This window comes from Colius striatus, chromosome 8 (assembly GCF_028858725.1).
Source record: "Colius striatus isolate bColStr4 chromosome 8, bColStr4.1.hap1, whole genome shotgun sequence".
Taxonomy (NCBI): Eukaryota; Metazoa; Chordata; class Aves; order Coliiformes; family Coliidae; genus Colius; species Colius striatus.
In genome coordinates this window covers 5,990,422-6,007,733 of record NC_084766.1, presented here as the reverse complement: position 1 = coordinate 6,007,733, position 17,312 = coordinate 5,990,422, and the positions used below count along the sequence as shown (strand labels likewise).

The 17,312-nt window shown below is 41.5% G+C and overlaps 1 protein-coding gene across 4 annotated transcripts in view; it reads right to left on the bottom strand.

Moving 5' to 3' along the window:
• Positions 1-12,836, bottom strand: part of RET (ret proto-oncogene) — a 79,533-nt gene extending 66,697 nt beyond the window's left edge. For all 4 annotated transcript variants that reach the window (XM_062000781.1, XM_062000783.1, XM_062000782.1 and 1 more), the window contains exon 1: positions 12,542-12,836. In XM_062000781.1, coding sequence (XP_061856765.1) covers positions 12,542-12,590 — 49 coding nt within the window. In that variant the 5' untranslated portion in view covers positions 12,591-12,836. The remainder of the gene's footprint in view (positions 1-12,541) is intronic.
• Positions 12,837-17,312: the final 4,476 nt, after the last annotated feature.

The following is a 17,312-nucleotide window of genomic DNA, read 5'->3' as shown; positions in this document are numbered from 1 at the left end:
ATAAAATGGAGCAATCCCTCCCTTTTACAACTTTTGGAATAAAAGTAATTTGCAAACTCTGGACGTTATCACCAAATTTGGTTTTCTTGATTGGATTTGGGGAAAAGTCATGTAGCAGAAGGAATGGAAACTAGTCTCATTGTACTCTCCAGAAGCAAGCATAACATCTTTAAAAGAAAAAAACCCAAACACTGCTATTATTAACAGTGTCAATTTAATTCTTGTTTTAATTATTTTACAGTCTACAGATTACCTGAAATCTAGAAGGTGAGGCTCAAAAACACTATGACTCCATTAAATGCAAACCATTAAACTAGCAAACCATTTCATGAAAATCTTGCCCATTCTGCTTTTTGACAGTACTTTCTGTATTGAGAGTTTCCTGACTTCCCCTACATTTTGGTCTATTTTCCGTTCTTAAGTAGATCTGACATTAGGAACGGGAAAGAAACATGCATTTGTTGTAATTTCCCCAAGCCAGCAAGATAGAGCCAGAAGCTGACATGTAATACCTGAAGTAATTTGTTGTGTCTTTTTAATTTTTAGTTTCTTCTCTCATTGACAACTGTTTTTAAAGCTCACTCTTAAAGGCTACATTTTGGGGCTTTGGTCTACACTGACTTCATATGGGCTTCCAACACAAAAAGGTATACGCAGATCTTTGCACAAAAAACCTCAATGTTGTTAATGGTTTAGGCAATAGCTCCATGATATGTAGATGCATCTTCATCCATTATCTGGTGATATCTAAGAGCAGTCATAATTAAAGTTGCTAAAAAGGCATGTCTGTTGTGAAAAGGAAAAGATGAGATGTTCCACAGTTTCTCCAAGTCAGCTCTGTGACAATAATGCTCCTTCCTATCTTTTTAATTAAGAAAAACCCCGAGTTAAGGTTCAAGGCTTTTATTCTATTGCTATTCTATTGGTACTCACAAGCTATTCAAAAGCTAGATGTGGAAAAAAAACCCAACAAAACATTCCTCCCAGACAAAAAAAAAAAATCACGTCTAAAAGAAAAAATAAAACCCCCCAGCTGCTGTGACAGTGTCCGCACTGTTTATCTGGACATTTGGAAAGGTAATCACGTAGCCCAGTGCAATCTCATCTCCAACAGCAGCTCCACATATTTGTAGGTTTCTGTCCAAATGGTAGAAAAGGTGACAAGGTAACAATTCTGCTTTAAATCAAGACTAACTAGGATTGAATTCAGTCCTTGGAAAGGAGGAATAATAGTCTCTCTCCTTCTTCGTGATTTCCTGCCTCTGTCTTAAATTCAGAATGTAATACAATCTATTGTGATGCTATGCTGCCATATACAAGGTAAACAAAAATCTTCTTAGAATGGGAAATAGAATAACACTATAGGGTTGCATCATATTCCCCTATAGATTTGTTGATACCAGTACCACCAACCAACAGCAGTTTAGCAGCTCATACCCCAAACCCCATTTGAAATGAAGCATGTTTAAATGTAAACACTCAATTTTAAAATATGTTGGTGGCATTTTGTAATGTGCATCGTTATTGAGTGCATTATTGCAGTGCAAGACACCAACTGTGAAACACAACCAACAACAGAAAAATACAAGCTGCAGTTCATCAAAGATTAAAATCTAGCTAAGAACTGCACTACTAAAAGGGAAACCTAGAGGAGAGTTCTCAGCAGCACAAGCCAAAGACAGATAAATGATCCTCGCAATTGCAACTTAGCATTCGGGGTGAAAAATATTGACAGTAGAGTTGTAATCCTGGTGATGATTTTTTCATGGTCTTTATGCTGTCATTAAATTTTCATTTAGTAAAAACTGCCTACCAAACCATAAATCCAGTTTAACTCTTAAGAAAACACATCCTCAAATCCTGTTTCTACTTCAACAGCTATTATCACTCCAATGCATTTCTCCCTCTGTCTCAAGAAAACGAAACTCTCTCTTCTGCCAGGTGATGAGGTTAGGCCATTTGTCTCTATATTTTATAAAGGTCCTGATTGGACATCCCCACTGCCAGTGTGAGGTCCCCAACTCATTGCCTGGGATTTAAGACCACTGAGCATGGTATTAGAGGTTGATTTTTAAAAAGACAAAGACAATCACATATCAAATATATCCTTGGGGATATTCTGGAAACCAGAAACTCCAGAAAGCTCCTCTTGACATCAAAGGCAACAAGCTCCTGTCTATTCAGCTGTTGGTGATTAACAATATAATTATTTTGACATCAAGTGTCCAATTGCATTGACCGTGGCCTCAAGTTATCAGGATCTCTTAAAGAGCTCTGATCGAACACTAGGCATTGACTTCAGCAGACACATAAAGGATGCATTTGTCCTGTTGCCTACACCCTGGGCATAAAACCATAAGAAGATGAAGGCAAAAGTTTTCACTGGAGGTCATCTAAGTCATCCAAGGTAGGACCAATTACACACAACCAACATCAATACATTGCTGTCCCAGCTGTTCTTAAGATACTCCCAGTGACACTTGTTGAAAGTCAGTGACAGAAGTCTCATGGTGACTGCAGACATCTGATTCCTAAACTTACCAAAACACTTCCCAAATCTCACTGACTATATGAGCCCATGAGTCCTGTCTCCTCCATTACTCCATTTTTACTACTGCATCCATCTTCATAATACTTCTGCATAAACTGAAAACTCTGAACTCTGTGCTTTCTCAGTTGTCTTGTCTTTATGAATAAATGTTGGCAATTGTTTCTACTTTTCATCAAAACCAGCATTTGGTAAATTTGTTGTCATTATCCTTTGCATCCCATGCAGTACGAAGGCCAAAATGCACCATTCAAAACCAGAAACTTCCAGTCATCAGCAAACAAATGAGCCAGATGGACTTCCAGTGTGACTCCACATGGCAATTTTTACATTATCACCACCACCAAGGATAAGGTAACAAAAAAAGAAATTCTTTTGTCAGAGTGATTTTTTAGCAGCAGAACATTTTATGATATAATGAAAAGTCCTTGTTACCACTCTCCTCATTATTCTGACACATGTAACTACTATATTCAAGCTAAACCGAGTTTGTGATTGCCAGCCTAAATACTTAAATAGCATGCCTTTCCTTAATTGTTTCCTAGAATTTGACAAATTTTGAAAGGCTAAAGTAGTGATTTATACAGACTCTTCTAATTTGCTTTCTAATTGTCAGGTAGTTAAGATACTTGTGCCATGATGCCAAGACTTCTTGGGCAAAGAACTGATTTTTTTTGACAAAGGAAAAAAAATCCCACCTAACTGCATGATGCCATGAGACAGAGCTTCAATTAATTGTTGGAAAAAATATAAAATACAAACAAAAACAAAGTCTGTGGCAGCCAGATTAAATAAACAAGTGCAGTAAGTAAAACTTTGGGCTTTCTCGTTCTTTCTTTCATTAGGCATTTACTCCCGTGAAATTTTGGTCCCATTTTCATTTGAAATTTATTGGACTAAAACCTAAGAAGAGGAGGAGTTAAAAAAAAGACCCTTTCTCCAACAACAGTAGGCTTGCTTAAATGCCTCAGTATTGTAAGAAAAAAATAATTTTAAGTGTTTCCTTTATTTTACAGAGGTTTTATAGGGGATCTATCACAGCCCCTTAAGATGATCCTTCTTGTTAATTAGTTTACCGAAACTGAGTTTTAACTGTTTGGGTTATTTTCTCTCTCTTTTTAAAAAAAAAAAAAAAATCCAAATTAATCTGGAAAATGTCTGTTATGAACTCACTCACTATCCAAAAAGTACTTAGGAAAGAAATTTAGGACAAGTCTTCTGATCTTCACAAAGGCAAAAGTTTATCAAAGTAATAAAACTGTTTTAAAGGCTTTCTCATTCAAAGCATGTCAGCAATGCTGAATTGAAATGTGCAATAAAATTTATATTACAGCCATATTGTTCCCCCCCTCATTACTTTAGAACTTCAAATCCCAAATTTAAACACTTTCATTGCTTTCTTCTGTTTCATAATTGAGATTGGGATGAGCCATTGTACAGAAATCATCTTCCTCAGTCTTTTTTATTTCAATGACATTCTCAACTAGGGAAACCTCTACCCTGACTTGCCCAAAAGCAATAATAAGCAGTCATAATTTCTTTATATTGGTTTCTGCATTTCTTTCCAAAGACACTGTGACATCAAAATACAAATGGGATGCCTAGGATATAACTCTTAGTTCAAAGCGACACAAGTGATCCAAGGTAGCAGAGCACCAGAATCCACCAGTGAATGTCTACAACTCAAGGGAACAACAGGTCTATGGAAATGTTTAAGGGCAGACTTCATCTGGTGTAACTCAGGGCAGTTAGGCCATTAAGAAGGCTTTTCAGTAGAACTATGCAGGTAAGTAAATAAATAAACACGCACACACAGACATCTGTTCATGCTCTCAATCAAAATTATCTCAAACCAATTTCTTAGTCACACTAAGAAAGCTGTCAGGAGCATTGTATATAACTCACAGATGACCAGGTAGGGCAATTCAGCTGTAAACATACCAGACTAGACACTTTATAACAACATGGAGCTCAGCACAAGCTAACCTCACCTAATCACTCCTGAGTAATAATGTGTGCTGCGTACAAACCAGCTGGACCTTTGTATTCTTCAGGCACCAAAAGAAGTTTGAGGTGTTACACTTCCTTGTAATGTGTTACACAACAGAGAAAACCTGCATTTTGGAGCCATGACAATTGTTAGTCTAGGTACACTCCAGGAAAGTGGAATTTAACATCAAAGGGTAGCAAAGAGAAACATGGCACCTGAAAGCACTGCCAGTTTTAACTTTGGGAACATCTCTGCAACTCTTTATAGGGGCTTCATTCACCAGGCCCAGTCTAAAATGCTGTGCTGATATGGGATCAACTTCAGCATATGTCCACCTACTTCAGAGATATGAGAAGGCTCCAATAAAGTGCTTTACAAAATGTTGTCCTTCAAATTGGAAGTACCAAAGCAATACTTTGTTGTTGTTAATAATGAACATTGGATACTTTCTCCAAAGGTTCTGGCAGCACTCCCCAGTTACCACAGTGCAATTACACAGGACAGTAACATAACAGTCAATGCCCTCTACTCAAACCCATTCTCATTCCCCTACTCCCAGTTTGAACTTTTAATAATTTTCTTTCCCTGGAAAATAAACTCCTTCCTTCTTTTCCCAGTCAAATCAAAACGTTCAGCCTGATGAGAGTTTTTGTACCTTCTCCTTTCTCCTCCCTCTTATTTAGATTTTATGAACAGCACCCTCTTGCTTTACAGATCACAGAACTATGATACTACAATTTAGAAATATTTTCAGATCATTTGCCAGTGTCTGTTTCTATTGTTTGTGAAAGAAAGCCTGATTACAGCCCTACAGTACATGCACATTTCAAACCCTGTCCTACTTTGCAATGATTGACTGTCATAAATGAACATATCATTCTATACTGGGTATTACCACCCAAAAAGACATAATTAATTTAATTAAAAGAAAAAAAAATCAGCTGGTTCAAGCCATGGATGACTGTTAGGGGCTAAATTCAGTGAGACTTTTGCTTTCCTTTATGCACTATTTTATTTGTATTAATCCTCATTCTTTCTCCCCTTCCTCTTTTCTCTCCAAAACAGCAGGAACACTGGTGGTCAGTACCTTCCTCCCAAACACACAGCAGCATCACAAAGAGCTACTTTCAACCTGATAAGTAATTTTTGAGGAACACAGTAGCAGAGGGTGGAGAAGATAACCTAGAGAATCAAATCTATTCTCACTAACATTCCGTTTTCTTACATCCTCATTTCTCTTTGCAAAGAACTACTTTTCAATGTCTACTTTCAGATAATAGGATATGGAAAGCCACCTTAACAAAAGCAAAAGCTCCAGAAGCCAATCAGTGAAGAAACCAATCAGTACAGAAGTATCCTCTTAAGGGAGTCTGAAGGAGCTGCTCCACAGCATCCTTGTTAGAGACCAGCCTGAAAGCCTCAGCTATTGGTATGGTGAGGTAAAGAACTACCAAAAAAATATGCATCTACTCTTCACAAAATCAGGGAAACTTCTCTGTGTTTTTAAGCCACGATGAGACTTAAATCCATCTTCAAAAATCAGCTTTGGAACAGCACCAACAGGACCATTGGATGCCTGCTCTAATCCTGTGTCAAAACTGCTCTTCAAGGGGCTTCAGAGAGATGCAAACCCCCGGTCTACTGATGCCAAGACAAATTTTGCCATTTTGCACATGAAAAGAACAAATAATGGAATTATCCGTATTAGGAAACTTGGTGTCTCTGAATGAGGAGAAAAAGCCTAGATTTAATTTTATTATCTAACACTGAAATTTGTCTCAGAAGAAAGCTGTAATGGACACTAAAAAAACCCACCCATTACAGCAACACAAGCAACTTTGTTATATGAGTTAAATATAATGTTTAATTAGTTTTCTAAATGCGTACACTGAAAAGCCATTAGACCGCCATTAGGAGTAACATATCCATTTTCTTTTCACAATCACCTGACTTAGTTATAGCCAAACTTCTAAAGTAATTCAGTCAAACAACATTTTTTGGCACTATTATCCCAGTAAAGTTTCCAATCTCTTTTTTTGACCGTGATTGCTGTAATTTTCCCTGAAGTTCTAAAGCTCCATCTTCATTTTGGAGGATTTACAGAGCATCCCATTTCGGTTAAAATGCACCTGGTGTGTTTATGGTGACATTTCCAAATCTGAAAACTATTTGGCTATTTTTATGAAGCAATCTTTAAGAAAACTAATTTTTTTTTTCTTCTTATGTGGGGAAAAAAAAAAAAAAAAGACCAAAACATCTGAAGAACAAGGTGGCTTTATAGACACTTTTTTAAAAGCCCAACCAAACAACTGAGCTCCAAAAGGAACCAAATCCATCTGGCTATTCACACCTTAACTGACTTACTGTTTTATTAACAACTTTCTTAACAACTTTATCAAGTAGCAACACATCAACATGAAAACTTGTCAAAAGGCTCATGACGACCTCATCAAAACATCGTAGAAGGGGTCAGTATCTCTCCGATGAAATGCGAGATCTCACTCTAAAAACAAAGCCTCTCAACAGATTTTATTCCACAGCTACCTATGGCTTCTCTGATGTTTTTTATTGATGCATCATCACTAGAGATTCTGTAAAGTTTTCCAGTATATTTTCCCCACTTAGTGCCAGTATGCCCCAGCATGGGGTTCTGTGATAGGCAACTAATAATGCACATGACATGCAAAGAAAAATGTTACTGATGGTGGTTTTTCACAGAAACCTAAGAGACAGTGTGAGACAATGAGCAAATCTGTAGCACAGCTGTTAACTCAACTTAAATCCTGATCTAACCAAACTAATATGCAAACCTCAAATCTATCCTTCTCCTACAGTAATTGCTTTATTTATCCTTGCAATGCTTCAGTTGTTTGCTTTGCCAAAGTCATCTGGAGAATAAACAATTCCAAAGTTTCTTTGGAACAATTTGGTGACTTTTCAAGCTCTGCTTCTCCCAAGCCAAACAGAATCAGAAAGAGGTAAGAACAGACTCTGCTCTGTGAACACGCTCAAAAGAGCATGCTCTTAACACACACCTTGTTCACGTAGGGAATCACCATCCGTATTACAGTAAGTTTTGCAACGTTACTAACACAAAGGCTGTCGGGTGATTTGTTACATTTCAAACCCAAGACACAATTCCAGTCCATCAGCACTTGGCATCGCTTCCAGTTCTGCCAGAAAGCTGGAGGATGCCAGTTTCTGAATCAAGCAAACCCTCTTTACTGCAGATGGACTCTAAATGACCTTCGCACAAACAGGCTCTCCAGAAAACACCAAGCTCCTGTCATAGGGGTTTTTTCCCCAACTCATGCCATACTTATGTTTGCTAGTTTGCATTATGGGGGAGAGGGCAGCCCAGGAGGAGTGGGAGCTACGAATCCTTGCTTACTGTTAATATATCCCCTTTAAATACACAGTGTGCATAAAACAGTACAGTTGCCAAACAGGGTACAAGAAGATAAATGTTATTCAGTTTCCCTCAAACCAGTTACCTTAGTTCAAACCCCAAAAAGACCAGAATTAGTACTCCCCTTGCTACCAGCCTGCACCGTGGTGCCAAGAGTGCAAGTACAGCAACAAGAGAACGAATCCTTTCTCTCCTACCAGGGTTCAAAACAGGGGAGAGGGGAAGAAACAGAGATTAAGAAAATACATGTTTTCTCATCAGTTGTGCCTGTTGTTTCAGGGGAAAAATGAAACAAAAAGATATACCAATAGTAAACTGGACATGGGAATGCTACAGAATGTGCATCTTGTGTTTAGGTGCTGAGCCAACACTGTCATACAAACTGACTGCTTATGTTAATACAACAAGAAATCTTGTCTGGTAACCAAAGTCTAATGAATTAACTTTTTCATTATTTAAATACTGGCTTTTTGTAATCTCCATATTAATTTCCTGTATATTGTATTTATTAACAAAAACCCCATGAATGAAGTCTAAGACCAAGACTTCAACAACCTGACTGGCAGAACTAGTCAAGCTAATACTGCATATTGTGCTGAAACAGACACTGAGAAGACAGACAGATAGGCAAATACAGGCATCAGAGAGACAGAAGGTACAGCACAAAATAACATTGAGAAGAGAACTAAATATAGCACAAATATGGATTCTATTAGCAAGAGTTAAAAGAAACCCTAACACAGCATGTTACTTATAGTGAAATGGAAAATACTGCAGGTTGTGAACTTGGGTGTAAAACTTTGTTTGCAGAGGACTTGGAGGGTGAAGGACATGAGAATAGGAATAAAGTGAGGAGAGACTAGAGGGCCACCTTCCCTGAAATCAGCAGGAGCAGCCGTGTCACGGTGCAGGCAGGTGGAAGCAAGTGACATGGGTCACAGGCAGCTGCCAGGTGCCTGGGGAAGAGCAAGTGCAGAAGATACTGAACCTCTGCCAAAGAAAAAGAACAAAGTAGGAAAGAAAGTACCATATTTAATACTCTTTTTACTAACAAAGAGAGCAGTAGCATTTGAGATTTCCTTGTAACTTTTAGACCCTCTCCATGTAAGATTTAATGAAGTGCCTCTTCACATTTCTCCAAATTTTCCCTTTGTCCTTTCCCTACAGTCAGGGTTATAATCTAAACCAAGTAAAATCAAAATCAGGTGTTGTCTGACCAGATCACTGACAAAATAACAGGCACAAAAAATTCATACCTATCTTTAGTCTGGTCCCCGACTCAAGTCAATGGTTTGTGCTCCCCCATTTGATCTGAACAGCACTGGTTTGATCTAAATATGTCAGTGCACAGGCAAACTTTATTTGTTTAAGTATGGCATAGGTGTTCTTTTCCTAGGGAAAACATCCGTTTTCTATCATGAAATACAAATATTACACAAAATAGCAAAACTTTGGGGAGAAGAATGTCAATATTTGCACAGCTGATTTCTAAAGTCTGTCCTTGATCTGGATGCAGGAGTTGAGCCAGAACTTGTTGTAAATTGTAACCAGTCAAAATGAAACATTAACAGTAACCCTAGCAGCATGAAAACACACTGTAAGAATCGATCCCATAGAGTGTTTAGATGAATATCAGAATTAATACATTCATCAGTCGATAAACTAGGAAAAAAATGAATAATCTGTATTCAAGAGCACATTTGTTGAAGCAGCATCTCTATTCTTTCCAGGTAGAAGCAGGTTTCCCCTTCCAATTTTACAAAACATCTATACTGTAACGTTACCAACTTCATTTTACCCATTGAAAACAGATTTTCTCTTCAACAGTATTTCCTTTAATAACAACAATTACTTTACAGACAAGGCAATCCTACCCAAGTCTTTCCCACAGGCACTCATTTCTACACTTAACTGAACATGGTCCTACTCTTTGTGTCAATGAGCTTTCAGAAATGAATCAGAACTCCAGTGTCAAGCAGCCATGCTGTGTAATGCGTGTGGGAACACACTGAGGTCCTACAAGTGACAAGATGTAAAACTTCTCAAAAGCACACGTGCATGCTCCATAATAAAAACCTGCCCTTCTTTTAATTGATATTGATGAAAGAGGTAGATGTCTTAATTTGAGAAGAAACAGTCCTTTTATTGTCTCTATTTCTAGGCTGCTGCATGTTAATAGCGGTGCCTGCAGGAGACAGGCGCATTGCTTATGGTGCAAAAGCTGCAAGGCTGCAGCCCTTTCTGCTTCAGAACAAATGGTTCACTGTGCTTTTTGAAGCCCGCCAATACAAAAGAACCAGACCTAATCCGTTCAACTAACAGAAAGCTCACCAAATTGATTTATCCAGCTCACTTGGTAAAATGCAATCTCCTTCCAAGTTCGAGAAAACCTTTGGGTTAGTTGTGAGCGTGTGTTTTAAGAACTACTCCACTTTTAAGCCTTCCAAAACCCCCCAGTTGGACAAATCAAAGGAAGAGGTGAGTGCAAGGGTATTGCTGAATGCTCACTTTAGGTGGGAAAACTCTAGGACAACATCTTGTCCCCGTGAGAGGGATTCCTTCACAATATCTGACAAGAGCATAATATAGTTACCACTGGGGAAAAAAAACCAACTGTCTTTCCCCTTGGATGGAGCCCACCGAAGTTTCCTTGTGCTCCTCCCCCTGCTAGGGGACTGCAGCCTCACACATAAGATAGCTCTGTTTCTAAAGTGGAATTCCATGCATGCAGGGATTTTGCTAATACCTCCAAGACATAACCAACTCATCCCTGTTGTCAACTCAGCTTTTATTACATAAATAGGAATGTGTCACACGTATAAACACTGTGAAACGTTGTGCCTCTCCAGCAACGTGCACCGCTGCAAATATGCCAGACTTCTTGAAATAACTACCAATACCGTTACCCTAAGTGTGATCCTAAATGTGCACAACTTTCCTCCTGCACAGTTTTCGTAAAAATTAAGGGGAAGCAAGTACTGAGCTTCACCAGTCAAAGCTGAGAGCAGAAACAAAAATAATGAATGCAGTTATAAGTATGAGCAAGTGGTATTTAAAAGAAAAAAATCTACTTGGCAGTCTGTCCTGCTCAAATAAATTCACTTCTATAATATCCCTTCAAGCTATGGACAGATCCAAGAGTTAATTTATGTTCACATTTAATAATAAAAAGTCTGTCAGACTGATTTCCAACTGCTTAGATGTGATTATTTAAAGAAGGGTTTAGATATCTATCTAGAGTGGGAAGAACCAACAGGGACAACTCCCTTTCCCACCCATGACTTTCAGGGTGAAATTCGTATGAAGTTGTATAAGTAAAAGCAAATGATGATCTGACTGAAAGGGAACCAATGAAGAAAAAAAGCAACCAAAAGTAAAAGAAAGTAGTTCTGGAGTGCCAGGAACCAGTTAGTTCAGTATGTACAATATCACAGGGCATCACAGCATGAATAGGAGCAAGTTCATCTGTCCAGCTTAAACGGAAATCACTGACAATCACTTTCAAGGGAATGCATGTGACTCATTCCGGCTAATGAAAACATTCCCCTCCAACTGAAGAATTTAGGTAAATTACTTTTCTCCCAATTCTGCCAAAAACATTAAAGGAAATGGATTTTGACAGAGATAAAAGCAAAGTAGGCGTGATAGATCATCCATTAGCAACACAAGTATGGCTAATTCTTCATGACAGTGAAATTACTTGGGATATAACCCACTCTGTGATTTTAGTAGGTGTTTAGATGTAGTGTATCCCACATAATTTATTCCCAGACATCCTAGATTTGAGTTTTTATGAGGATCAGGTCTTAAAAATAATGTACTAGGAAGAGAAAAAATAAGAGCAACTTAAAGTAGTTTCTCACACCAGAGAAAAACATTAAGTAAAACAGAGGCTTCACAATCTCCACAAGTTACAGAGTACGTTAAGGTGCTGTGAGTAAACACAACAAACAATAAGAAGGAATAACTTGCACATTTTATAGACAAGCACAAGTACAGAATTAACATCGCACTTGACTCTCTTGTTACAGCAACTAGTGACCTACTGGGCTGGTTTGGGGTTTGCCTGTTTTCATAAATGTGTTTTTGGTGTGTGAGATTGTACAACATTCTCTAGCAAACAACTTAGATTTATTCATGTAAACATCAGAAACGTACTGGCAAACAAAGCCATATGGAAGAAACAGAGATATAATGGATTTTTTTGTTTGCTTTAGAAACTTGACATCTGTGGACAGCATCATCTAAGTCACAATCCAGTAACTTTTCATATTTTGGTCATTTTCATTTATCATTTCAAATCCCATCTAATTTGATGATGCGAAAAGCTCAGCAAGAAGGACAAGAAAGAAGTAAGAATATTTCAGAAACTTAAAATAGGACTATATTTGAATATTCTTCCCTTTCACATCATAAATTTAAAGAACAAGGAAATTCACATCTGTTCTAACTTAGGTTTAGAACTTAAAAGCGAAAAAAAGAGAGATTAAGGTCATTCGTATCTTGTTTGTATTTTGGGAAAGACATTCGAGGCTGAATCCATCCGCCGGTAGTACCCATCACCTAAGCCCCGCAAAGCTGCCGCGGTACTCACCCCCGCAGAGGAGCAGCAGGAAGCCAGCGGTCCGCCCCGCGGAGGGCATCTTCCCCCGCAGCCGACGGCGCTGCGAACGGCACCGGGCGGGCTGCGGGCCGGTGCTCACGGACTCTCAGTCGGGCCGGCCCATGGTCCGGGGCGGCGGCAGCGAGCCGCGATGGGACGCACCGAGCCGGGCAGGGACGGGACGGGACGGGGCGCCTCTTCGCTCCTTCCGTCGGTGCTTCGCGGTCCCGCCCCTCTGCCACCGGCCAGGAAAAAGAGCCCTCGTCCCTTCAGCGGCACCGGCGCCTCTCGAGCTCTGCGGGGAAAAGCCCAAGTCACGGTCGAAGCCTCACTCCGCTCAGCCGCGCCTGCCGCCGAGCCCCCCGCGCTGCCCGGCGCGGCACCGCCCGGCTGGGGCCAGCCCCCGGCCCCTCCTCCGCGCCCGGACGCGCTCCCCGGGCCGCCCCCGGCCGCCGGGCCGCGCTCCGGGCCACCCCGCCCCGCCCCACCCGCGGAGCCGCCGCGGAGGGGAGCGGAGGGGGCGCGGTTGGCGGCGGCGGCTCCGCCCCGAGCATCCCCGCGGGCAAGGTGCGCGGGGCCGGGGCGCGGGCAGCGGCAGCGCCGGGCAGACCCCCGTCGCCTCCCGGAGCACCGGCCCGCGACCCCGCGGGGAGAGAGCGGGGCGCGGGCGGGAGGAGGAGGCGGCGGCGGGAGGGGTAAGAGGACACGCGAGCCGCGCAAACACACCAGGTGCGAGACAAAGCAGGGACAGGCGCTGCGGCACCAGGCTGGATCCAAGTGTCCGCCTTCCCTCCCGCCCCAAACACATTAAACGTGTTGAATAATTAATCCGTGGGAGAGGAGACAATTTTTGCTTGATGGCAGGAGGATGCTGTGCGAGATGAGCTCTACCTGGCAGGCAACCAAAGTAACCCGGAACGCGAGCATCCCGCTCAGCGGCGAAATGCCACTTTTAAACCGCAAGCGGGAAAAATAAATAAATAATTAAGTACGTAAATACGAACCGAACTCAGCCAAACCAAAAATATACGCTGTACCAACAGGTCGGGCGGACGGAGAGCTGCAGCCTCAAACAGCCGCCGCCGCCGCCCACAGACCCCGCGCAGAGCGCTCGGCGCGCCGCGGCCGGACCTGCCTCCGCCCGGCCCAGCCCCCGCCGCAGCGTCCGCGATCGTCCCTCGCCCGGCCCCGCCGGCTGCTGCTGCCGCCGCGTCGGTCCCGCCGGGAAGCCGCGGGACGGGACAGGACGGGACGGGGCGGGCACAACTCCATACGCCCGCCACCGCGCTCGCGCAGGCTCCGCGCTGGCCAGCGGCCCCCGCCCGCCCCGAGGGGCCACACCGACCTCTCGGGTGGAGAAAACCCTGCCCCTTTCTCTTCACCTCTGCTCCCAGCTCATCTTCAACCTGCTGGGGAAATATTTTCTTCCCCCTCCCTCCCCAAAGCTGATGTGTCCTCGGCAGAGCCGCGCTGCTCTTGAGGTCTGGACATCAGGATGCAGACGCAGACCAGCAGCAGCTGCAGCTCAGATCTTTCCCAGCTTTCGCACTTCGAAACGCCCAGGCAAGAGCAAGAAGACTGTACAAAGTAGAATGACACCCGCTGCAATGTCATCAAGCAAGAACTGCTGTAGATTACTTAAATACAACCCAAATATATCCTCTCTCTAGCCTAGCAAGGACTCTGCTCAAAATACCCAACACTGATAGAAAGCACAATACAAGAAATTACCCTCCAGAGCTGAGAAAAGAACCAGCCTATTTTAACTTTTCAGTTAGGTCTCCAGCAAGGATTCCCATAGTCTGCATCAGGCTTGGGAAAATAAGCCGAGTGCACGCACCTGGAGGGGTAATAATGAATTTGAGATGAAAACTACCGACCTCTATAAATTAATTGCATCTGAAGCTGCCTGACAGATAGTATAAATTAAACTTTTGAATACCTCCTCACGTACCCAAGTGGGGCTTTCACAAATGCCTGGAAAAGGGGACTGAGAAGCATTATTTGGGACATCTCCATAAACCAAGGGAAAGGCTATAGCAAAGAAAGCAACATATAAAACATTAACATTAAATCAATGCTCTGTGGAGAAATGTCTTACGTTAAGCCAAGCTTTATCTTAAATCATATTTAAAAGCTCACACAGTATACAAATCAATATTGATGCCATCTAAAATACACCACTATCATCTGCACTGATAAATGCCAGTTTACATCCAGGACAAAGTGACTTCTTGGAAGAATTTCAAGGACTTCCAATCTCTTCTGGCATCTCAGCAACTGAAGCCAAAGCTGTACTCTTCTGCCAACTTCAGGCTCTGCTCCAGCGCATTAAAACTGGTTTTAGATGCCATCGTGTTCATCATACAAGGAACAGAAGTAAGGTCACCAGAATAATTTTTTCATTTGATTTCCAAGCTTTTAAGTTAAGCAGATTTATATGTTTTCAGAGGATCACAGATTAGGCACAGCACACATGGGAAGAAGTTGCCAACTTGGATGAGAAGGGAACTCAATGCTAGTGTCCTCGTTGTTCCAGCTACTGGAACATCCTCCCAATGTCTTTCCTGGAGCTGCTGCTCTTTGTGGTGTCCTGTACCCTTTGCAAGCTTTCAAAAAGGAAAACTGCTGGTATATTGAGGAAAAGTAGTTCAGGCAGGAAACACGGACTAGCATACGGAAGACAAAAATATCCTCGATGCAGCGTGTCATGAAACCCTGCAAAAGCCTATTGAAATGGAGGCATTTGGAGTTTTCATTCAGATTTCAAACTTCAAGGAGAAAACCCAACCCCCTTCCTGCCCAGCCTCATTTCTACACCCCTAAAGAGGCCCAACACTGTGAAGCATCTGCCCCTTAGTTACTAGAGGACTAGAAGCCTAAAACCACCTCCTCCTTCCAACAGCTGACTTGTGGTCCAGTACACCTAAAATACACGTTCATGTTATTCACTTGGTTTCTTTGAAGGACTTCTGAAAACTGAATGAAAACCAGTACTAGTAAATGTGGAATAAAAAGGTAAATGTCCTTAACTCTCCACACAAGCTCAAACTTTATGGTGACATCTCCAATCACACTCCTAGCAAAAATAGTTTAGAAATAAGTCGTTGCTTTCCTGCAGGCTGGTAAAATTGTGAAACTATGGCTCATACTCTGTCTTATTTTTTCTTCTCCAGCTTTGAGTCATTCATTTGGCAGAGCAGATTGAGCTATTACATTATTGTGGTTCTTTTCCTTTACAAAGGCACCCTGAGATGTCTTGATACGATAGTGCTCACTGAAACTGATGCTAATTGATAACTGTTTCTTGATTTCATCAGAAGTCTTGGGTCATGCTCACATTTAGCATCAGGGCAGAACACTTGAGGACTATTCCACCTTTCCATGTTTTTCAAACATCCACGCATGAACAGGAAAATATTTTCAGAGACAAAACTCCTCCTAGAGCATTGTGTTTGAAATCCAATTCTTGGTTGCCTCAGGACTTCAACACTTTTCCCCCATGCTACAAGGTTGGTTGTTGTAGAGTCTCAGTGTCTGAAGTGCTATTGTGGACCATGTTAGGAAAATCTTGCTCTAAAAATTGCTTGTTAATGCTTAACACTACGTTGTGATCAAACCATCAAGCTTTTCAAACAGTTACAACTAGGATGGCACTGGGCCGATACTCTTCCTGAGGTAGACCTAATGGTTAAAAGGGCAGATGAAATTCTGATCCTGGCAATGACCAAGAATTATTCTGCATGACATACATAATTCAAGTTTTCATATACATATTTCTCAACAATGCCTAGGCTTTCTTTTCATATCCTTCTGTCTACTCCTTTCTTCCCCACTTGTTACACACAGCTAACATTTAAACTGCACAATATCCACACCATCTATTTAATTTCTTTCCATTTGAGATCACTGAAAGAGCTTAGAGTACCACGTTTTCTTGGAGAGAAGATGCTGTGATTTCTGTGAGAACAGAACAGCACATCATGACCTGGGCTAAACCAGGAAGAAACAAAATCCTTTGGTGACCTGACAATGCTACCCTTCATGTGAGCTGACTGCCACAGAGACTGTCCTCATCAAACCCCACTGCTGCTTCTTGGCAGTGAGATTCTAAGTTCCCCCAGCAAAAGGTAGTTGTTGTCACAGAGCTTTTGAAAGTATGTTTATCCCCAGCAAGGCCTGATTTGTGGCCACTGGGTTGTTTCACTGAAAGCATCAAGTTAGCTATCAATACCATCATGACATCACGAATTGTAGCCATCTGTTTTCTTGGGCAAAACAGACTGCAATGTCTGATACCATCAGAAGTCAGTAATAAAATAGTTCTCAAACCCTTAATTTCTCTGAAGTTTTCACCTGCTGTATTTAATTGCTGGCAGTTTGTGGAGTGCAGGATGACTGCACTAGAGTGCTTCCTCGCAAAGAGGGAACAAGTTCTAATACTTGCAAACAGATGATTTCTTGTTTAGTTTCCACTAAGAATCTCATGTTGTCTTACACCTGTCTGGCTACTTTAGCCCTGAAAACTGACGGAAAAATATAGTTCAGTTTTCATGTCATTGTTCTAAGGATAATCCTGGGAGTGCTACAAATGCTACTTATTGTACCAATTAAAAGGCATATGGAGCATGTGTTCACCATCATGCACGCTGACACTCAACTCTTGTATTTTCAAAGCTCAGAGTCAAATCCAGATCTGTGTTTTGGATACTTTTGTGGACCAGCAGGGTTATAGGAGGGTGATTCCAGCTGGATGGAAACC